Source organism: Sylvia atricapilla, chromosome 5, assembly GCF_009819655.1.
Source record: "Sylvia atricapilla isolate bSylAtr1 chromosome 5, bSylAtr1.pri, whole genome shotgun sequence".
Classification (NCBI taxonomy): Eukaryota; Metazoa; Chordata; class Aves; order Passeriformes; family Sylviidae; genus Sylvia; species Sylvia atricapilla.
Genome location: NC_089144.1, coordinates 72,301,415 through 72,326,254, shown reverse-complemented (window position 1 = coordinate 72,326,254; position 24,840 = coordinate 72,301,415). Strand labels below are relative to the sequence as shown.

At 40.2% G+C, this 24,840-nt stretch overlaps 1 protein-coding gene across 1 annotated transcript in view; it reads right to left on the bottom strand.

Annotated features, from left to right (window-relative positions):
- The window catches only part of MYH9 (myosin heavy chain 9), a 69,905-nt gene that overhangs the window by 33,160 nt on the left and 11,905 nt on the right, over positions 1–24,840 (bottom strand). The window contains exons 2-5 of the mRNA XM_066320192.1: positions 20,783–21,135; positions 15,779–15,935; positions 5,634–5,661; positions 4,809–4,902 (exon numbers count right to left, since the gene is read on the bottom strand). Coding sequence (XP_066176289.1) covers positions 4,809–4,902; positions 5,634–5,661; positions 15,779–15,935; positions 20,783–21,115 — 612 coding nt within the window. The 5' untranslated portion in view covers positions 21,116–21,135. The remainder of the gene's footprint in view (positions 1–4,808; positions 4,903–5,633; positions 5,662–15,778; positions 15,936–20,782; positions 21,136–24,840) is intronic.

The following is a 24,840-nucleotide window of genomic DNA, read 5'->3' as shown; positions in this document are numbered from 1 at the left end:
ATCCCTTAAACCTTCAAAGGAGACTCATTAGTTATCTGGGTTAAACAGAAACATTCATAAATAAGCCTTATTCCCTTCCTCCCAGTATGTCTGCCTGTTAGCAAGAAGCCCTTCAAAGTCACTTGGCTGTCACCTCCTGCAGACTTCCCAGGGACAAAGTGAAAAAACCATACCACCATCCAAGACCAGGCCCTCATCCCAGAAGTACACTGCCACAGACGCTGGAAGAGTGAGGTAAATCCTATCTTGCTACTTAAAGACAGCACTGAATACTGCTACTGCAAGGTTAAGAAGTCAGAATGAAAAGGTCTAATGTTTTATAAAAACCAAACACAAAAAGCTTGCACTTTTCTAAGAGTCTACACCTCACAAAGTACAAACAAGCAAAAATCTCCTTTGCAAGGAGGAACACATGAAAAAGAGAATTAGTGGTATACCACAAACTGCATGATTGCTTGCATTCTGCTGCCATATTCACACACTCCTCCCCTCAAGGAACACAAAATGCTGGAATTGTAGAAAAAGAAATTCAGAACTTTTATCTCTGCCCAGCACCAGACCATTGCAGCATATACACCTTTCCCTGCAGGCTCTACATGTATCCCTAGCTCTTTTGAAAAATTACTTGTCCTTTGTGCTAAAAGCATGGAGTTCTCTTTATTTGAAGATCAAGAAAAAAGCTTCTGGAGACACAAAATTACAGTTTAGATTAATGTTTCTCTTTTTAGCAGTTAACGGTAAGTACTCAAGACTGCCTGTGCAAAACAGATGGAAATGAAGTTTGATTTGTGAGAACTGCTATTTATGGGGAAGCTGCTTAAGGTTACCTCTAAAGGAAAATTGTTTCCATTTGTTCTCAAAGACAGATTAGTTCTTACACAGGCTCTCTAAAAATACAGGGAATAAAAAAAAAGAGGAAGCTAGATCAGAAACTGTACAATGAATGACAAGTCTTTATTTTTTACTTCCAGGATCACTTCACCTCATGGTTGCAAAGTGCAAGGCCAGACAAGACCCCCAGCCCTGATGGAACTGCACACAGGCAGAAGGGACAGCTGCTGCAAACACCTTCCCTCAGTGTCAAGTATATGTAACAAGGGGCTTAGCCCTGGAATGGGAACCTGAGCTGGGACGTCACCTGTCTCACAACACGCACGGCATCTGGCACTGGCAAGGAATAAAACCTTGAAACCAGGTTTCAGTCCTCAAATGGTGTGGTAGTCACATTTCCCCTTGTGTTCTGCCACATGTACTGACGTTGGAATGCTCTTCCCTCACACCAGTCCCCTTCCCCATTCTGCAGGGAAGTCCTAGGCCTGTTTCTAACTGCAATTTGTTACTACTCAAGTGAGAGACAACAGCAACACAGCACTTAAACCCAACTACGGAACAAGGCGGGAAGAGAAACCAGGCTTTGACATCAAATTTATTTTAATTATTTGGCTAAAATTAAAACTGAGGCCATACTTAGCTACCCAAAGCCCAGAAGTTTATGCAAATCCATATATAATAGACCCTACTGTTAGTTAGAGCCTCAAGGAAAAAGTGTCATTAATTTTGAGTAGGTGTTGGTAAATTATAGTTTAGAGGTGATTAGGTCTCTTGAAACACCAAGGTTGCAGTGTGCACAGAAAATGCCAGCTCAGCCTCACAACAATATAAAGCTCTGGGGAAAGGAAAATGTTGAAGAGTTGGTCAAATCACTGAGCTCTCCTGATTTGCCTCAGCACCATGAAACAGTCGGAAAATCCAAGTTCTCAGCATGCCACAGTAACAGCACATAAGACTAAGTGCCTGCAATTAGTGTACCCATTCCTCACTGCATGCTGTCTTTGTTCAAAAGGCAATTCTGTTATGTTTGAAAGTTTTCATAAGCTTTTGGGTGGAGTTAGTTGGGGATTTTTAACCTTAAATTTTGATGGTCACCTTTCACTGGTGGAAGATACCTCATTTTTTTTATACAGTGGGTAATTTTGCCAAGCAAAACTATTACAAGACATAGCTGTCCATCACAAGCTGTCTAAAAATGCTAAGGTTCCTATCATAAGACGCTGCCAATTTCCTGGCACCTGTAATTGCCATTCCTTGACCTGAAACAAAATTTTTTAACACTTGGCAAGCATTTGAAGTATGTGCATTATTTCTCATGAAAACAGAAGCAGAAAAGCCACTGGGTCTGTTGGCCTGTGGTTGGCAGTTCCCAACACTCCTCAGTATGCTCTCTTTCTACTGCTGTGAAATTACAACACCAGTCTAAAGCAACTAAAATCCTTGACATCTACCCTGTACTTTGAATTTTTTTCCATCTCATACACTTTTTGAAATGTTTTCTAAGCAAGATGGTTTTTCCAGCTATTTATTCTTCAGAAGTGTGGAGAAAGGCATCCAGAAATCACATCTACCTTTAACAGCATGCAATTAAAAAAAATATGAGGAGAATGAGCTGTTTGCTTGGTTTGTTGGAGTTCACTGTCTAGTTTTCTACACTTCGGGGATTTGCTTTTGTATTCTTCCCTGCAGTCATGTGAGATTATCAAATAACTAAATTCTAACACCAGTAGCTGGATGGGGGAAGGAGAAAGATCATCTCTAACTGAAGTTTTGTTACAAATATTTAAATTTAGCTGCTATTACCCACAAATTTCCAATTAGCTGCTAACACATCTTGAAAAACCATTACGTGATATAAGAAGATAGTAGAGAAGCTGAGATTAAACATGGGAAAACACTGATTTCAACTTCCATAAATAGAAGTTTCAACGAATGAAAAAAAAAAGTGTCTATAATTAGATTCAGTACATTCCCCAAGGAGCCTTAGTGTGCTTAGAAGTCACACCACGCAGCTAGAAGCTTATTTAGCTGAATATACTAATGCACTGGGAATGGTGGAATGCACCACTACCTCCAGAACAAGTGAGCTAAAGACTATGTTTTATAAAACTGATTTTGCCCTGATACTTGGAAAAACACCAGTTTACATGCAAAAGTTCATGGCAAAGAAAGTACCACTACTTTCTAAAATATCCTTTGTTAAGTTCTGTGCCTAAAGACAAAAATCTTCCATGACCAGTATGCCTGATAGCCTCAAAAAATTAAACACATTCATCTTCATAAACTCTCATATTCTGCTTCTAAGTTTGCTCCATAAAGAAGTGTTGCAGGGAGCACTCACTGCTGATTAACAAAGGCTTCAGCTCTAAATCCCCTCTGGTAAGGTCAGTTTAGCCAAAAAACATGGGCAGCGGGACTTTTTGAAAAAAATCAACACTATGGGAAAAAAATTAAATAGCAAACTTGGGCAAATCACCAACCACTCCAACTTAGGACTGTTTTATTCTCCTAAGCAGATTGCCTGTCCTGCTTTGGCGGTTGAAATTTTACTCACAGACAAGCAGTGGAAAATACTTAACTCAACCCCATGATTCTATTTTCCATACTTAAAAAAAGAAAAAAGTAGAATCTTTCTAAATACAGCTACAGACAGACCATGGAAAAAGCCTTAATATGTCTGAAATTTTGGCACATAGAACTTTTTTTTTTTTTTTGGTAGAATTTCAGAAGTTAGTTACTACTATGCGCATGCACGCAGACAGTGTGCCTGCATGCAAAAATGCCTTCTTGTTTATATACTCCACATGCATTAGACATGCCTACACATTAAGCTACTGTAAGAAAACTCTTATGTACAGATACAGTGGGCACACCTGGCACTGGGATTTCATTAACAAACATTTCCAATGCGTTCAGATCTGGCTAACAAGCCCACAGCCCGTCTAAACACTTAACTACATTAATCTTACTAGGAACACCACACACACTATATGTTTAAGATTCTAGGAAAGCCTGGTCCAGTCCTATTGTCCTGGAGGAATATTTCCAAAATGGTATGTATCTGGGAAAATCCTGCAAGAAAAGTCTTAAAGGCAAACTAGTATCGAACACAGAACACAAGTATTTTCTTGATATCACTACAGTCTTGAACTGAACATCCTTACAAAAAGATTACTGTGCACCACACACAAAAAAAGAAAAAATAAAATTGTGAACTGTCTATGGATTTGCTTTAGCTGCAGAAAGTGATATTGGTGTGGAGTGAAAAGCTGCTCAAAAAAATCACACAATGGGACAGAAAACGCATTCCTGGTGCAGAACGTGCAGTAAACGTGCAGCTCACCTACGAGGATACAACTGAAGAATTCGGCAATAGTCCATCGGGGGAGAGGGAGGGGGAAAAAAATATAAGTGAGACATCTTTAAAGTCCTCCCACCATCATCACCACCCTCCTCTCATGTGTTCTTAACACTTGGCTGTTCTCCCCCCTTTTAATGTCTTCCTACAATTTCGAAGTTTTCAGCAGATGTCCACTAGTCTATCATTGTGTCTCCAGTTTTGAGATGTGTAATAGCGAGCCCTAATCTATAATGGTACAGAAGAACAGAGACAACTTCTCCACAGAAGGATCAGTTTTAAACTGCCTAAACTGGTTATAAGCAATACATCCACATGAAAAAGATCAGTACAGGTGATGCATTCATAGCAGCTCCTGCCCATGCACTTGAGTTGTGGATGAGTTTATGCTCGATGAAGATCCACTGAATTCAAAGGAGTTATAACTTTGAACAGTGTTCCCTGACTTGCTATTTTTGACAGACTTATTGTTCCATAGTTCACTGACCTCCTCGATCCCCTGATAGATGTTAACATCTACGCCTGTACTGAGCAGTATGTCTTTTACCAACATCAGCCAGTATATATTTAGCATCCAAAGTCAACAGAGCAATAAAGCATCATTAAACCTAGGTCTTACCTGGTCTTTTTTGGACTTGTGTGAGGAAGCAACATGAGCCAGATATTGAATGACCTTCTTGGTGTTCTCTGTTTTACCAGCTCCTGATTCACCTCTGTAAAGAAAATTCTGCAAGTTATCCACAAACAAGATGTAGAGCCATATTATCATATTTCTAATCCCAAAAGGGCTACTGACATCCTTAACTGTATTCTGGCCATTGCAGCATCTCCCTTAAAACCAAGGGAAAAAAAAGCTGGGCTGCAGCTCGTCTGCAATATGGAAGGCAATAAAGAATTATGCTTTCTAGTCACTTGGATACAAAGACTGTCAAGTGGCTGAGAAATAGCCTGGAGGCTGCTGTAGAGATTGAGGTGAAAGGTAATGAAGTAAACCTTTCAAATAGAACCCTCCTGACTTCAAGAAGAAACATAGCAATTCCTCAAGCAAGGCTGAAGGTCAATCAATTTTATTGTGTCTAGAAGACAAACTGCTGCATCGAGAGTATCTGTTACTCTATCAGCCTCATCAGTATGCATGTACTTACACATAGCAGCTGCATCAAATCTGAAGGATCACTTCAAACCTCTTCCATTGACAGAGCTGTATTTCTTTAGTAGTTTGAGCACAAGGGCTGTTTCAAAGCCACCTTTTATAATTTATTATAAAAATTATTTTGCAGAAGGAATTGTATATTGGAGGAACTGTAGTGGGACTTTCCTTGACTCTCCATTATTACCTGATTCTATAATTACACTACCAGCACATAAAATTTTAAGAGTCCTTCCACCAAGAATGTAAAAAACACAAACTTCAACATGCAGACTGACAATTGGAAATACTCACGTGCAAAGGATGGACTGATCCTCTCGATCTAGAAAAAAAATTTAAAAGAGTAGTCAGACTAGAACGCTGGAAGTAAATTTCTCTGACAGAATCAAATCAACACCAAAGACACCAGGAACTAGTAAACACTGACAAGTATCTTCAGAAACATAGCCAAGTAACCCCTCCTCTGGCAAGACACCCGCCTCCTACCATATGCAAAAGTATAATGGCACCACAGCAATTTCGGATTTTTCATCCAGAAAGAATATTATTTGCATTACAATTTTTCTACAGACACTATGGAAGTCTCCTACTGAATGTTTCTTTACCACATAGCTACAGTGTGATGTGCATCTACTCGTTCAGCCTCTATTACAGTGGGCCCATATTGACTCAGAAAAGTTATCAGCAGAGCAGTGAAGATGGAAGACGTAGGGGGAAAGTGGGACAGCAGCTGTTACAAATCCCAAAGTGCTTAAAATCCACATCAAACAAAGGCTTTCGGATCAAAACAAACACTGGCAGTTCAGTGACTATATTTGTTACTAATTTTGTATAGACTGGACCCAAAAACTAGAACACTGAGCAGTAGCCTGCATCCTATACAGCTGATTGATTGTGGCACTATCCCTGTTGTATTAACACAGCAGTTGGTAACAATAGAAACCTTTTCTTTTCCATACCAACAGACATACTAAATGCCTGTGCTCAATTCCCAGCTGTGGATATCTTTCCAGTTAAAGAACTTAATTCACCCAGCCCCTTCACCACTACCTTCTCCCACATCTTTAACCTCCTGTCAGCATTCACCTAGGATTCCACTTTGTTATGCACAGTCCTGACCAGTCCTTCCACCATGCCCTTCATCCCACAGCTCCTGCACATGCTCCACTGATTCTGCTGTTTCACTTTCATCCCTGTCCTCCACCCTGAGCCCACCTACCCCCAGCCCAGGTTCCATCCCATTCCATCACACCACCAGGAATGAGCTGGGAGCACTAGGAAGCCTGGAGAGTGCCTGCACCTACACCAGAACACCTCTGTAGCTTGTAGTCATCACAGGGCCAGTGTAGCAGGGAGCAGCTGGGAACACTAAGTCATTGACTGACATCTCACAAGAGCCACTGGGGCACCCAGAACACACTCTGCCACCAAACTCAAAATCCCTATTCGGCTGGGGTTTTTTTTGGTTTGATGTTAGGTGTTTGTCTGTTTTAAAATTAAGATCAGAGGACTCCCAGATTATTCAGTTTGAGAAGCTCAGTAAGACAGCAGCAGTTAGATTTCGTTCAGGCATTGCCACTTTCCTTTTTCCACTCATTGCGTTGGACTAACATCTACTCTCTAAAGAGAGAGAAAGCAAGCCTCAATCATCCACAAGAGTATGCAATTCACTGTATCTCTCCAATAAGTTTTTTCAGTAATTGGTGACATCCAACAGTATGTTTATGTGACTGTCTCCACATTTTAGCTACTGGTTCTTTCTATTCCTTCTTCCCATAGCTTATAGAGAAACCAAGCACACTCAGCATTCTTCCCACCAGGCAGTACTTCGATGATATAAAAGTCACCATTCAAGTTGTTTTGTGTAAAATAGAGAGATTGAGCTGTAATTAGGGAAAGCTTTCTAGTCTGATAGATTACAAGAACCTGAAACCTCCTTCTACACCCTTAAGCACCAATGCTGCAAGTGCATTTAATATTTCAATATTAACATAATGAATGCCCCATTCACGATGAAAAATCTCCCACACGTCCAGTTTAAAAAGAAAGTAATATATCTAGCCTTTGCACATATTTTTGTGGAATAAGAAAAGCTGGCAAACCTAACAGGTTTGAGACACCATCTTAAAATATTCTGAAGCCAATAATGGAAGCATTAGGTTCACATACTATATAAATGAAACTCCTGCTCTTAAGTGTCTTTACTGGAAACCGATGGCATGTAGATGAGCACAAAAAATAAAAGGAAAATAATCTGCTTTTTTCCTGTTAAAACTCAGAATATTACCAGTAATTCCCCTGCTAGTACTGTTCAGAAAGAGCTGATCAGCCCCAAGCCTGGAAAAAAGCAAGCAAAAGAAAATCACCACTCAAACAGTTTTGGCCCAGCAAATTCTTAAGCCTTCAAAACTAGATACTGCAGCTTTACTTAGATTAAATATTCATTTTTTTCAAATGATGAATTTATTCACTGCCTTTGAGATATACAATCCTTTTGCTGAGGGCCAGGCCAAGAGTAGATGTTAGCCAGCTCCAAAGGCCTCACACATTTAGGATTCCCAGTGGGTCAAGGGCTCAGCAGGCACATGTCAGCCCTCTGCATGACTGGGCACTTTGAGGGTGGATCAGGGGAACAACTAATGACTCAGTTATGGATTGCCTAAGGAAATGTAATTCTTCAGTAGTACAACACCTGAGTACAATTCTGCACCACAAGGCAGCTTTGTGAAAGGACAAGATTGTGCCTCTGAATAAAATCTGACTTTCAAAAGCTTGAATAAAACCAAACAGTTCACTTGTCCAGAAAATGTTATTCAGCATACTAGAGAGGCTCTTCTAAGAAGCAGATTTGAGAGAAAGGGAAAAAAAAATTTAAAAGATAACTCTAAATGAGGTGCTCCTTTATTGCTGGTAACCAGCTCTGGTCTTGGAATTATGAGCTGAGGCTTCTCAAAGAGGCAAGTGGAGCCCCAGGCAATTGAATAGCACCTACTTCCCATTTCCATTCTAGAGATGATCCAACAAAAGAATACCAGTAAGCAGACAAACTGACTGCCCAGTAGGAAAAGAGATGATCAACATCAGATAATAATACCAAGCAGCTCTTTGGCACTGAACACTTCTCAGTCATGCCAAGTTTTCTCATACTTGATTGAGAAGTTCTTTCTGGCCTGGTTCCAGTAAAGCAAGGTAGCCACAGCATCCTGGATTGACCCTAAAGAAACCCAAAGGGGCAAGCACAAATTTTTCCCCACCTTAACACAGCAAGGAATTGAAAGGTGGTCAGGCAGGAAAAGTCACAGACGGTGTTCAAAATCCTCTTGGCACGAAGCTTTCCTCCCCCAACATACTTTCCTGGTGGCCCACAGCAGCTGCCTTAGTCACCTCTGCTGTACGTCAGCAGGAACGTACCTGCGAGTGCAGGCAAGTCTCCGGGAGCACGCAGACACTGCCATAAAAGGCAACATTCCTGTTTGCAATCCGGGGGAAATTCTTTCCCAGGACTGCAAGGCAGCACTCATTGGGATAGCTGGAATTCTTCTAATTGTGTATAGACAGACAACTCAAAGAATGTGTTGAGCAACAGGAAACTGGAGCCCACCAAAGGGGCGAAGAGCTAACACACAGAAAGCGTAACTCTTAGATACTCTTCAAATTAAGGACAGTTCCAAATGCCAATATTCATTCTCCATATGATACTGACTTGTGCCATCACGAATTCAGTTGTCCAGGCAAGAGGCCACCTCCACCCCCTTTTTTTTTTCCAAAGGATCATTCAACATGGGTGTACTGCACTACTTCAGTCAGCACTTGCCTTCACTTCATTGTCAGTTGTGCAAGCAATCTACTCAGCAAAACAGAATGTGCTGGGTACCATAAACTAAGTTGCTTATAATAACACAATCAAGAAATGCCTGATTAAAAGAAATCTGCACCTGCTTTTCAATCCTAAACAGAGTCACTTATTAAAAACAGTCCAGAATAACAACTCATTAGTTAATTATAGCAACAGTTCTGTATTTCAAACCAGCTGACAGGGAAAGCTTTTTATCTAGGCTCTTCTTCAGCTCTCATCACCATAGTATTCAAGTGATCACAAGACACAGCAGCCTCAAACATCCAGAAATTCAGGAAGTAAAATATCCTTCAAATATAAACTATACAGCAGTATGGTATAATAAGATCAGCAGATTAATTTTACTGTGTAAAAAGTCCCATAATGTGTAACTTATTCTCGGCTTTCTTTAGTCCAAGAATAAAAGACTGCATTTTAGACTGCTGACTGCTTCAGCATACATTAAAATTTTAATTAAACCAAAATTTGTTTTCACAAGGGTGACATCTTTGTACACAGAAAGTACTCAACCAAATGTACTACTGCAAAACAACAAGTATGAATGAATGCTGAACTGCTGTGGTCAAATACATGGGAGTAATTGATAAATTAATACAGTTCCAAAGTCTTGAATTCTGTTTCTAAATGTTTTGGGATGGGAGGAAAAAAAAAGGCTAGGAGGCTAGAAAGGGAATGTGCAATCAAAGCTCCATGTCTCAGTTACAGAACATCCTAGCAGGCCTTTATCATCCACTTCCTCTGCATGAGTGGCTCTCGTTTCAAGCCTGTTCATCTCCATAAAAGGAGAAGTAATATAGCATTCACACAATGGTGACATCACCTCTGCAGCTAGGAGGAAGCCGAGCTGAAAGGCAAAGGCTTGGCTCCAAGTCGGCTGCCTATAGCTGACTCATTCTGGCTAAAAGCTTAACCACAGTCGGCGGTAGCACCCACCAGCTCACCACGAGCCCAGCCCTCCAGGGTGCTGTTACTGCAGCGCTCCCCAGCACCCCGGAACGCCTGCAGCCCAGCCCGGCCTGGCTGGCCAAGCTGCAGACATGACCTACAGCAAGAATTGCTCCTGAATGCATCTAAGTGCTTCAACCACGCAGTACTTTCAGCTCCTTACTGCCTCTCTTCCAGCATCAACATAATGTTACATCCCGTGTCCTTTCCTCGGGGCTCAACACAGGAGGAGCCGCAGGGACCTGACACACTGTGCTACACGAACTGGCATCAGACCTCATCATGTACATTCACTGTGCTGCTTTAACCTACCTGCTGGTTTGAATGACATCAAAAACACTCCAGGGAACACCAGAACACAGCCCGAGAACCTGTTTTTACACTGTCATTCGAAGACCATATTACAGAGAAGTTTCAAAATGCCAACAACTATCATGAAGTACAAAAAAAAAGAGAGAAAAGAGAAATCAAATGAAGGAGAAACATAGTATATTCAAGACAGCTCTCAACAATAGAACTTCAAGATGTTAAAAAGAAGAAAAAATTTGAGAAAAAAACCCCACTTGAGTTGGCAGGAATACTGCAACACCAACATTCAGCTCTGCATTAGCTGAAATTTGAAAGCGGTCACAAGGAGAAAAGTGAGTTTCATTTTTTGAAATGAAATATATCCTACAAGGTCAAATGCAAATGTTTATTCCCCCAATACATTTTTGGACTGGAGTCCATATCTCCCGCTCTCTAGCACTCCCTAAGTGAATCTGGAGATAGCAGAAAACAAGTTGTAAGCTGTAATTTTGGTTATGCAAATGGTTATGAAGTTCTGACAGAAAAGCTAAACTAGTATACAGGCTGCAAAATGCTCAGGCAGCTCATGATACCAAACCAGTGAACCACAGGGAGACTGACAGCAGGGGCTGAACCACGACACAAGCGACTACCAGAGAGCTCCTGCTCTCCTTTACAGGAATGCAGCAAAAAGGGTGTGGTAACTACTAAAAAACAAGTGGGCAACGGGACGCTTTTTTAGCTCCCTATTCTCATGAAAACCGCATCTCAAGACACAGATTTTTAGAGCTACATTTAGAAATCTCATGTAAAACACTTCTTAAGGAAATTAGAAACAATGTACACATTTTCTTGCTATTTGCATAAGAAAAAATCCTCTGTAACTAGCGTCCAAATTTCACGTTCCCCTTTGCATAAGAAATTTTGAACAATCTGGGAAACACACTTGTGAAACCACAGGCTATATTCTTTTAGGTTTTAGTGGAAATAGGACTTGACCTTTATATGCAGTTTGACACATCTGCCTCTACATAATCTGAGCAGGTCTCAATTGAAAAGCACTGACAGAATATTATATAGAAAAGAAAGGTGCACTTTGGGGTAGTGCATTACACAGAGCAGCATAGCAGACCAATGCTAAGAAGCAAGCTGAGAAATGACTTAGCAGCAAGCAAATGAAAACAGAAGTGTTCTGCTAGCTAGACAACTTAGAGAAACATGCAAATATTTAAGAACTACAAACAAAACATTTGAAGGTCTATATTCTACAGGAGCAGATCTAGACACTGTCTTCTGTGAAGATCACAAGTGGTCCCAAGGTGCATGTTTGGATCTACAAAGCAAGTGATTTGTCTTCCAACATGTAACACTGTGTTTCTTCCCTTAATGTAACAAGGTCACTAAAAAACCATGACATTACTTGTGCTTCAGAACATTTTCTTTTAAACACCAAACCCAGAGACTACCGAACTCCCAAGTGAACAACAGCGCAGTTCTGGCTGCACAGGTTCCTTTGCAGGCTAATCCCTCAAGGTCAAGGAGGGTTTAATCATTGCTCAATGATTTTCAGAGTTTTCTCAGGTAAAACATTAGGAGGCCTCCAATAACGTAAAGAAAACAGGATAAGAAAAGCGATGGAATACATTCATGAGCTATGTTCTGTCTCCTACCCATCTTGAACAGCTCTAAGCTTTGTAGACCAGAATAACCAATACTGACCTAACCTATTACAGAAGTTTCAGATATTTTTCAAGGCATTAAAACAGATACCATGCTCCAGATACCAATATAATCTCTATCTTGTATCACTATCTGACACAGAAAATTCTCTATATGTGTTCCAAATGGACAAACATGTGCTGTTTAACAGCTTTAAAACATGTTTTCCTAAATTGAGGCTTGGGAAACTGTGAATTGAGGTAAAGAACATACCTCTTCAGCATACACCTGCTACATTAGAATAATGATTTGTTTGCTCAGGACACCACTCCACTTACAGACCCTGTGTTTCAATCATTAGCACCAGAAGAATAATCCTTCTGAAAGCATATCTGAGGCTTCTGGCATCCAGGTTACCCAGGGAACAGAAACATTAAGACGAATGGTAGTTTTCTCTAAAAGCAAAATGTTACACTTTCTTGAGAGTTCTGTTCTTGAAGCACAGGAAGTCTCTCCAGGTAACACAGCAAAATAATGTTTTTCTCATTTCTGAGAGTCACAACCTTGAGTCTGAGAAAGGAGGGAAAAAAAACCCAATAACAACAAACAATCCACTCTGAACATGTCCTTCACCATTTCATTTCTTCAAGAAAGTACTTCAGGTGAAAATTAAAAAAAAACAATATAGTCTCTTGGGATATCTAAGTGCCCTGACACTTCTGTCAATGGAGTAACCAGAAGATTCAAAAAGAAGACCAAGGTCACCCACAGCGCATCAGCACAAGATGCCTGAAAAGGGTTAAACAGTTTGCGGATTAGCAGAGGTTGGAACAAAACTCTCATTTTCCTCTCCCTTCCTGATGAACCATCTCTTTGAAAGCTCTGCTTATTCAAATATTATAAGCTGACTGAAACCAACAACAACAACAACAAAAAAAAAAAAAAAAAAAAAAAAAAAAAAAAAAAAAAAAGAAAAAAAAATCTGAGTCCAAATCAATTAACACGCGAAGCTTTTCCACACTGTCAGCTTCAGAGATAAGTATACCCTGTGCTGACAGAAGTCAGAGTCAAGTCAGCTTGCTATCCTCCCCCAGGCCATGAAGGATTCCCAGTTTTCAGGGCTCGGAGAGTACCCTAGGGAAGGCAGTCTAATCCTAAATGCCTCTGGCTCATGTGGAGCACCCGACCCTTTCATCTTCCATTCTCTGTACAGATTCCTGCCATACCACTGGCTGCTGCACCAAACCTCCCCCACGGCTGAGCAAAACCGAGAAGGTGGAATAGGAATGCTGCTTTCCATTCCCCTCGAGGCTAGCCAGGACTAGAGACACTGCAACAACCTACTACTCACCCTCATCCCAGCAGCAGATACTGGAATGCTACTGCTACCCTTTGAAACAAGGAAATAAGGCAATAAATAACCCTAAAACAATCTCTAGAGGTCTTGTAGCACACACAGGTACCTGTGAAGCTACACAGAAAAATCTTTCCAACCAGATCAAGGCAGGCTAGTTCAAAAGCTAACTGGGAAGTAATCAAGCATTCCAAAAAGTCAGCAACAAGGTATCTTAAACTAGGCGAAGAAGAGCTGGGGTAAGCCTCTAGACTGTCAATACTGCCGAGAATACAGCATAGCCAGAATTGTTTTGGGAAAGGTAAACACTCTAGCAGACCTCACAGCAACTTTCCCACGCTTGGAAAACAGAGGCAGGCCTGCCATTCTTCAGCTTTGTACAACAAAGCAAGTCAAAGTCTGGGATTTCCAAGTTTCAGACATCATCCAAGCAGTGGTTGACAGAGACACTGCCTCTTTTCAACAGGAAAGAAAATACCCACATAGATTAATCACTGCCTCTGAAGCACCATCAGACCAAGGAAGGTCCTCTGATGCAGAATTGCAGCTGTTTGGGTATCTCCTGTCACATAATGATATACCTGGCAGAGAGGAAGGACAAGATGCAGGCACATGCACTTTCAAGTGGTTTAATTGTTGTCTATAAGGGAAATGGACTTCTTCAGCCTCCTCACAACACTGCAAAGAAACTGTTTCTGATTCTACATAGACAAGATTTCTTTCTAGGGAACAGTAACTCTGGTACAGTTAAGTCAATAGTTTGTTTAACAAAAATAAAAATTAGTGCTTCAGCTAACAAGGAGCAGGCAATGGAAGGAAAGAAGTAATAAGAGAAGCAAAAGTGTAATGATGTTTATGGACAACATTCTGCCACGTATAATACAGGTGGAGCATCTGTTCTTGACCATCATGGTAGATCCAGTCTTTCTCTAAGGGAAGCAAAATCCTTTGGAGGTCCAGGCTCACAAGTTTTCACTTTCCGGATACAGCATTCATTTCAGAGTAACACACCAGCAGTACGGCTGTATTTCTTCAAGACCTGCCACATCTTCAGCAAATTGCCACCAACACCCTGCCACCAGTCCACTTCAGCATGTCTCTGTGCTCACCCCTCTCCATCCCAGGCTTTTATAACTATAGATTAACTGATCTATCACATCAGCTCACCCCTGTGCTCTGCCCTGCATGGCATCACGCTTTAGCAACCTTTATCAAGTTTGTTGGAAGCCAGGTCAGTGCGTGGAAAATTTCTTTCTCTCTTTCCACTCAGGGAACCTATACCATTATAGTCCTCCTATGCTTGGAGGTGCAAATGGTAGCAAGGGCAAGTGAAAAGCAGAACTCAAACTGAGACTAATGAGAATTTTAAAGCATGATTTTGTTAGATGTGGACTTTGTTCCAAAATGTGAGGCTAGTGACAAGACCTAGGAGGAACAAACATCCTAATGATTTCTAGGCATCAAAAAATAAAGGAGTACTAACATTCATACAGGCACATCAAACCTGGCCATTACAGCCTTTAAACCTTACAAAGTATGCCTCCTCATAAAACACAGGTACAAACAGGAAGAAAAGCACAAAATACTTCCACACCTGAACCTCTCCATCACACATCCCACCACTGACTCTGTGAGAGACCTCCTCTCAGAGCCAGGGATACGAGCAGGGCATTCAGAGCTCCATATTTAGAAGTCCTCAAGCAATAAACAGGTAACAGATAACATCCACAGTTCTGATTCTCAGTTGTATAATGTGGAGTAAAATAGGTCTATCCACTTGCTTTCTTTTATCTCATGAAAAGGCAATAGATGTACTTAATATTTCCTGATAGTGAGTTTTATTAACAAAGTAAGAATATAACCAAACAAGTCTTGACAATAAAGCTACCACTGACCATCACACTTCAAAATACAGGTTGTACTAAGCTTGTTCCCCCAACCAGATTGTGCAATTGAATTTTGAGCTGGCTTTTGTTAAAAGCCTCTATCAAACAATACACATACCTGCCCACTGACAGCTATCTCAATCTATAGGCTCAACACTGAGATGGAAAATTTGCTACCTCAGCTCTCCTTGCCTGCTTCTCTGAACCCCATGCATTCCCACCAGCCTGTTCTTTATGTCCAGTTTAGCTCTCACCATACTTTTTGTAAGGCTCTTCAAACCAATAGAACAGGAGAAAGCTATTCACCTGAACACAAAATCTGGTACCAAGTAGCATCTGTAAGCAAGGACAACAATGCCTTCTGATAGCACTGAGTCGCTGCTCTACAGTGTTTTGACTGCAACTTTGATTTGTGATTTCAACAAGAGTCATTATCTGATTCAGCACTCACCTTGCATCATACTCCTGTAGGCTGTGTCTGTGATGGCATAGATATGAGGAGGCATTTCATGTCTCTTTTTGCCTTTGTACATTTCCACTATTTCTTCTGAGTATATGGGCAGGTTCTTGTAAGGATTGATTACCACGCAGAACAGGCCTGAGTAGGTCTGGAAAGAAAATGCCCCAGCAAACAGAGACAAATTAAAAATCTTGTATGCTTACGTATTTTAACAGTACATTACCTGGAAAAACAAACCAAACAGCGTTTTTTTCAGTACTTCTTCCAGTAATGCCACGTGGGATGCTTCCCACTAAGCAATATTAGAATCTGAGGAACAGCTGAAGTCCTATCACCTTGATCATTATTCAACTTCTCCAAGTGTGCACTGAACATCAACTTTACAAATGAACATTAGTCACACTGATATCACTGGCCTGCTCCCCACCTAATTCACTATCCACTAGGACTGGCTTTTTTTCCTTTCCAAGTTCCTATATTCAAAGTCAAGTGCTGCTTCATTAAACAATGTAGGTGCTTAGCTCCAAAATGCATACATTTTATTTTCTGCCTCACGCTTGATATGGATTTATCTAGTTAGTAAATGATCGCCAAACAAAATAAAACCTCCAGCCGAAATAGTTACTAAAAGAAAAATAAGACCAATGTACTCCTGAGAGGTGGTTTTCAGCTGGCCTATGCCTAAGGCAGCGCTATCCTGTTCTGAATGGGAAGCTGGATTAGATGGCCTCCTGAAGACCCTCCAAGCCTGAACACTTTCATGATTTATAAGGCAGTGAATATGACTAGAACTAGATTCAAACTGTAAGGTCAGCAATACACATTCAGTGTGTATGTTTAGAACGTTCGGTATTGTTCCGAACCAGTCAAAATAGAAAACAATTCTAAAGTAGTCCGTGCTAAACAAGTCAGCAAGACACACCAAAGTTTACTTCTAGTTCATATGAAATGGTTAATCCATTATTTGTGACAGCAAATTCAATTTCTCAATTGGTTTCCACTGGCTTAAATTGCACAGTTCTAATGGAATACAACTGTCAAAAAGACTTCCAGTGAAAATATTAAGCTTCTTTAAAAAAAAATCCACAAACCCAAACTTTGAGATTTGAGTACACAAAAAACCAAAAAGCCCAACAAACTTTTTACTTGCAAAGGGAATAAGAAGAGCAGAGGCTTCTTAGCTATTTCCTAGATATTCTAAGAATAGCATTCCAAGCCCTGCTCCTGGGGTTTAGAGCTATCCTAGTTCCCTGTCAACTTCAGAAGCAGCTGTTTGAAACATCTGGAGATAAGCAGCTTTCCACAGCAACTTGCAGTGCTACCAGAAGACAGTACATTTGGCACTTTTTATTTCAGTTGCCAAGATCTTTTCTACTGTTTGCTCAGTGAAGAAAGAGTGCTTTGGAGTGGCAAAGAGCTCTCCACAAGGAGCACAGAGAGTACTTAATCAGATTTAGCTCCTTAGCTAGATAAAGGTAAGGATTAGACTGCAGTGATCAGAAGGGTGAAAATAGCATCTACTACACAGTTTGTGGTCCTATAGCCAAATTTTCTATATGCTGTCTTAACACTAAGAAGTCCACTCTTACATGCAGCAGATTCAGATACACATTCAGACAGATGTGCTCCAGGAAGCAAGCTTTTCAGAGATATTAAAGGTTTCCTTTCCACATCCCAGTATAAGTAACCAAAATATGTTCCCAGGCCTACTCTTTTTTCCCCCCTCTTTTTTTTTTTTTTTCTTTCTTTTTTTTAAAACATTTGAGGAGTATTTGAATGGCTTGCAGAAAATATTAAATGTCTTTCCAAAGTGGAAAACTATGAAAGTTGGCTAAAACTCTTTTGGCATAGTACTTCAAAAGTTCCAGGAAACTAAGCCTCCATGAGACATTCTAGTCAGGCTAGGTTTTAGGTAGTGCTTGGAGGGAGCAGTTTAAGGAGCTCACAGCAACCAAGCCAACAATGTCGGTTCCTTTTGCCTCAGCTTTAGCTCTCCATCAAGTCTGACAGCACTTGCACAGCACAGAATAAAAGCTGAAAAACTAGGTGATGCTTTCCTGACTTTTGACTACACCAGTGGAAGAGAGTAGGACAAAGAGACAGAAATGAGTCAACGCAAGAGCAGCATGTTCACAGTGCACGGAAATACACGAGGAACACAGAGTTTTCTCAGCTGTAGGTGTGTTACTCCTCATGGCTGTGACTGCTGACAAATTAGAATGGCTGCTTTTCAGGTAAGTAGAGTGCCTGTCTAAAGCCAACCTGTGGATGAGAGCAGCAGTTTAGAAAAGGGAACACATTAATTTCACTCAGAGTGATGAAGCCATGAAGCAAGTACACAGGAAGAAGCTACCACCTTCTTCCAGCATTCTGCTTGCCAGAAGAACTATCTAAAGGAAGTTTCCATGCAGTAGAATGACCTCAACTCTGTGAAGGGATATTTTTGCCTAATAAAAAGCTGCTGGTCAAGCCCACTGACAGTTTCACAGAGGAAGCAAGTTGAGTTGTATTAATAAGCAGAAGCTGCCAGCCACAGAGAAGACAAGAGTTATCTTCATCTTACTGAAGGACAAATAAAGACTTATGTGCATAAATCTCTGAACTGAACCTAAGGTTCCAATTGAAAGGCTCATTTATTATAAGTATAGCTGGCTTGGAAATCTGTACTTTGTCTCAGACATTACTATCTCAAAATAGAATTCTGGCATTACCTTTCACTAACTATTTCAAGTAACACACATGCCAAACTGGAACCAATTTTATTTTTCTAAATGTTAAACCAGCTCTGAGGAGTTGAAAGGACTATCTGCAGCATGGCACAAAGGTGACAGCATCAGAAAGTTTATTTTCCAGTAACAGTTAACTTCAATAAAATAACCAGACACAAGATTGAGTTTTGAGTTTCCCACTGAATACAAACAAAGCCATTCAGATAAGCAAAAATTATTCACAGAAGCTGAAAATGGTCTTTTGATAAAGAATCCCAAATAGAAATGGTTAATATTAAAGCCAGTCTATTGGCAAGTCACCTCAGTGCATAACCAATCCACACATGGAAACAGCAAATTGGTGTTTGGAGTCAAGCTCTTAGTTCTTGAATTGACAATCCTCACTCAAAGTTTGCCTGAACCAGTAATAAGATTTCCCTCCTCATAGTACAGGATAGAAAGACAGAAGAATAAAGATGAAAAAACTAAAAAGGAAAAAAGAAAACAAATTATAAAAACACACAGCCCTGTTGCCAAATAAGAAAGGAAGGAGAAGAACTAAACTATGCTTGTGATCTTTCCAGAGACATTTATGCTGGAGATGCATTGCGTGTACTCCCTTTCTTCAAGCGGATTAATAATCAACTAACAGCCACTCCAATGAAAGTATTTTAAGCCTTCCCATTAATCTCCTGACTTGCTGAGAACTGCTGACAGGTGAGACCAGTCCATTTCACAAGTGCAGAGGAACACAGTTTTGGCAAGACTAAGATTCTGCAACAGAGAAATACTATGCAATGTTTGCTTGGGTGAAGGCTTTGGAGATTTTTTTACAAAAAAAAAATCTTACAATCTTCTTACAATCCAATTAGAAAAACTCAATTTATTAGTCACAGACCATGTCTGAAACTTTAGATGATATGTGAAACAGTCCATTGCACAGCATGCAACAGACCTTGAGACACTGCTGAATTATTTTCAGCGATTATTATATAACCTAGCAGTGTTTCCTATTCTAAAAATGTTATACATGGATCCTGCATATTCTATTTCATCTGAATACCAAGATTTTTCCATCTGAGAATAGATTTTGACCAATAGCAGAAGGAGTTGTTAACTGCAAGAATAATAAACTACATCAACCTCTAATCATACTAGCTCTTAAATTTTGACATCAGACCGTGGAAGTCAGACTAAATTTATATCAGCATTTTGCATCATTTTATATGTTTTATATTTGCAAAATTTATATCAGATATATTTTGCATCCTTCAGATACCCTGATAATTTCTCCAAGAGTCGTCTGTATGCCTTCATGCCACTCCAGAAGAGCAGACACAGCACTAGTAAGTCATGAGTTTCTCCCTTGTGTTCTCCCTAGCCCTGTTTGAACTAGTCACTGCACACAAATTTTACATTACCACTAAGTTTAATAACTCATTCTGTAACTGCAGAGTATTAATAAAGCAGAAGCTAGCATGACCAATATCTGCTTGCTAAACATAGGCAACATGAAGAAGAAAATCAGAAGGGAACTGAAGAATCAGGTCAAGGTTCCAAAGTCTCCTTCCCCACCTTTCCCCGTTTATTGCCTTTAGTGTTCAGGGAAGTGGTTGCTGCCTGCTTCATTGGGTGTGACCCTTGGTCCCACAAATGGTACCTGTTATTTACACAGTAATAAGAAGCAGGAACCTCTGCTCTTGTCCATTTGGGGAAGGAAAGAAAAGGAATATTTCCCATCTGTAGGTACATGCAGGCACATATATTCCTCCTCTAGTAAGATGCTCTAAGATCCACACAAAAAGCTTGGCACTAGCGTTCTTTCCTACTGAAGCTCCAGACATGGAAAGCACATTTCAGATGATAGGTGGATTAGGACTGTGTTTTTATTATTATTATTATTTGGTTCAGTTCAGATCAGACTCCCTTTCTACCACTATCCAACTACTCTTGTGCCTTGCTAAGAGAAAGTTAAAAGGCATTCAAAACATCCTGCAAACAAAGACATTAAAACATTAAAGCAAGATTTACCACAGCATTCCTTGAAAGCTTCAAAATTAACCAGAGGGGGATTGGCATAGTTTAGTGAAAAAATTTTAAGTAGAGCAAAGAAGGTAAGTCACATAATGAGTTGTGTATAGGGGCAATGAAAGGCTAACATACACATTTAGGAGCAAAGCAATTACATTGTTTTTTGGGTGCAAAAAATTATTTTTAATTAGCAATTATTGTAAGTTCACACACTGTGTAGTCAGGAACTCCTACCCCAGCAGACAAGATGACTTACATAGATCAGTCCTGAGTAGTATCTCTCCTTCAAGTTGTGAAGCACAGAAGCCTCATTCAGGCATGTCAGCTCTGCCATATCTTCTACTTTAGAGAATTTGGGGGGGTTCATCTTCTGGATGTCATCCTTATTTACTTTCACTTTCTTCCCGTTCTCTGCCAGTTCCACGATGGCTTCATCTCCTACTTCTTCCTTCAGGCTAGCTGCCTCAAACCCATTCTTCTCTGAGGGAACCCATACCAGCTTCTTAGCTGCCCAGTCAGCCTGAGTCAGGGGGTTATTAATGATGTTTTTGTCCACATAAAGGTACTTATCTGCGTCTCTTTGCGACATTGTGGTTTACAACTGGGGACCTGTGAAGAGATGGGGAAACAAAGGAAAAGGTTATTTTTAAAGCCTCAAACTGCCTCGCAAATTCCTAGAGGCAGACAGGCACATGCTAAGTACTCTGAATCCCTGGCCATCAGAGCAGGCCTCTTCCTCCTTTAATTCGTGCTCATAAGCACTACTAAAGTTGTCAAACTTCAAACAAGGCCAAGGTTCAGCTTGCTAAAAGTAGGAAAAGAACCAAACCAGCCAGCAGTTTCAAAAAAACCCCAAACCTCCAAAAAAACACTGCCCGTTAAGCATTTGGAAGCTATCAGTTGGCAGAAAAGAGGAAGCATGTTAAACTGGCAAGGACCAAACAATTTGTGCCAATCCTCATAGCATAAGACACTATGTCAGTAACATTCAGGTCAAGATTAACCCTTCACTGCTCTACTTGGTAGAGATATTGGCTCAGAAATAAAATCATAAATGTGAAATCAACGCTTTTACTTTGTATCTCCTTATTCTGATAAGCTATAAATCTAAAACCACAACTCCTCAGAAATGTCAACTACCAGCCTAGAATGTGAGATGCACTTTGTTTCTAAAAGATGGCAGCAATTTGTAGACCCCAGTTAAGACTGATATTAGATACTTTCCAGCACCAGCTCAGTAGTAATACCCAGCCCATGAGTTTATATCTTTTTTTTTCTAGATAATGTTCAGTAGCAAAAATATCTCCAAGATAGTAACAGAATAAATCAGGAAATTTTATAGCTAAATATCTTCTACCAATATCATTCTACAAAGCAGCGGTCAGGTAGAGGAGAGTGTTTCATCCCTACAAAAGGGAGACTTAGGCTGCACACTTGAAAAATGGCACCCTAGATTTAGCGCTTCATCAAAACCAGAACACTACCACCAGGGATTTTCCAGTTTATAAGGCAGCAATTTTATTAGTGCCATTCAAAAGTCCTTTCAATCAGAAAAGGACTGCATGCGTCAAGGCTCATTAACCATGTCACAGCAGCCTCTTTACAAGATCCCATAAACATTACTTCTTGAATTCGTCCTCACAAAGATACCACTGTCCTCAATATATGTTCTTCATAGCTTGAATAGAAACTAGAGCTCTTTACCACCTAAAGAGCAGGAAATGAAAATATGAGTACTCACGTCCTGGAAGGCTATCAGGAGCTATCTGGGTAACTTTTCTGTAGAATTAATATTTACAAACTAGCATGCAATTCAAGTAAGTGAAGTCTGACTACACACACTGTAGACAAAAAAGTATTGAAAGCAGAACAGAAGCAGCTCCATTCCCAAAACATGCATGAGAGCAACAATAGATGTAGAGTCCCAGCATTAGTGAACAGTGAATGAAGCCAGAAAAACATCAGCCATAATAATGATGGGCGCAAGTGCCCACACCAGTCATTTTTAAGTGTGTAGGGAAATTCCTTCCAACAAATGTATCACTGTAAGTGGTATGTAACTTTGTGCCAGAGACTGTATGGACAGCTATGTATTCGCAGTCAAAAATTCTCTGGCAAACAAAGAGAAAAATCATTCTATAATAATCACTTCCTTTAGCTCAAGTTTAAAAATCTTTGCCTTAAACCTTGCAGGATATGCCAAGCAGCTATTCCACACCTGACCTCAACTTTCCTTCCCCACAGAGTCACTGAGACTTGCACCTCAACCACAATGGTGATTCTCAGAGTAACTCCACCCTGGCTTTTCCTATTATTCCTGAAAACTAGATTTTAATGGATCCATGACAAAGAGATTTGTTTTAGAGATAAGATGCAGCAATCTGGAAGCTGCCATAAAAACACTTGAGCTGTCAGGAGAGCTCCAAGACCATCCTATAACAGCAAGCCTGACAGAGTATATAGCAAATAAAGGACATCAACAATTCAACAGAAGATATTAGGATTTCATGACACTGCAGAGTATCATCTGTAGGTTGTAATCAAAGGGTTAAAAAAAGGAGTGGAAGGAAAGAGGGGAAAAATAAAAAAAAGATATTCAATTGTGTTCAGAGTTGTATCAGGTTTGGCAAGGCAACAGCTGTGCTCTACCCTCCATTACACAGCTTCCTGCCTGTGCAACTCCCAGAATGTAACCAGTTGCCTTTTTTGGCTATAATCAGGCAGGACACAGAGGCACTATGCTTCAGCTAAATTCAGTTTCATCATTTCCTCAGGAATCCGAAGTAACCAGCCATCTGAAATGTGCTACATTACACAGTGCTCACTGCTGGAGTACATGCATGCGTTCAGTACACCCTGAAGACACATTCTAGGACAAAGACTAATTCTTTTTGGATAAGAAATAGATAAGACCACAAGAAATCTTTCAAAGGGTATCCCCAGTCAGCCCTAGATCTGAAGAGAACTAAGGAAAGAAGAGAGTTACAGAGAGGTGAAGCAAATTCCTTGTAGGAGGAGAACCAAAATTATCTCACATACTACAAGAATGCACTCTTCAGCCTGTAAGAGATCACTCTAGAGCATCTATACATTTTTATTTTCAGGGCTGAAAACAGCTTTCCCAGTAAAAGGAGAAACAGCCTAACACAGCTATTCTAAAATCTCACCAAACAAGATATTTTAATACATTAAATAAATATTAATATAGTATAATATATTGTATCTAAAAATATATATATTTAAGTAATTATTGTTATAATAAATATTTTAAAAATATTTTAAGTACTACCAAATAGTAGTGATGAGATTCAAAAAGGGTCTGCACCTCAAACTTGAAAGAGACTTGAAAATTCCCCTATTGCACGGCAGCAGCAGCCCTCTTATCATCTTAAACTAGCTCTCTTGTGTTCCAGAACAGAATCCTCACAGAGGAGAGGCAAAAGACTAGAGGCTCGAGCTAAGACAACATGGCATTAGAGCTATTCTCGAGGCTGACTTCAAACCCACAGGGCGTCCAAACTAGCAATACCACAAACCAACCCTTAATTTGTCTTTGCCACAAGAACAGTACCAGAGGAATCAAATTCAGCAAGTTCCATCTCATGGACTCCTAAACTTATCTCCCTAGCTTATGCTGCATTGCACTGGGCATTTCTAAAAACCCCTTAAAGTGGTCAAGGAAGGAAGCAAGCCCAGTAAGCTCTGACAGCGACTCACAATGAATGCAAATCATTGCCGTTTTAGGAACAAATTAGGAAGTCATTTGTTTGCCTGGTAGTTTGCATTTGGGGTGTAGATAATCATGCAGGACAAGGACATTTATCTTTACATAACTATTGGGCAACTGCCAGATGAGAATACCGTTAACAATATTCTTTTTGATACCAGTCTATAGGCAAGACGACCAAAGAACACAGAAGGAAGACAGACCATGCTTGTTTTGAGTTTCAATGCCTCCTTCCTAGTATTGTTTCCAAAAAATGACAATACTACAGTCACTTCCCTGTTAACCCAGTATGCTTCCTTATTGTGGTTCACAGCAGTCTGGGGAAGAGGCTGGTCAAACTTTGTTTTCCATTATTTCAGGGTCCAAAAGACATTCTTTGCCACTTAACTAACTACATAATTGCCACAAAGATGCCATACAGTCACAGATAGAGACAAAACAATCTCTACAGTCACGAACAGGATGGGACCAAGCCATCAGTATGTAGTGCAACCTTCAAAAAATAATACTAACGGCCCTGTTGACACACCTATTCCCCAGCAGACAGATTCTTTTGAGAGGAACAAGTCCAACACTGGATTTAGCTT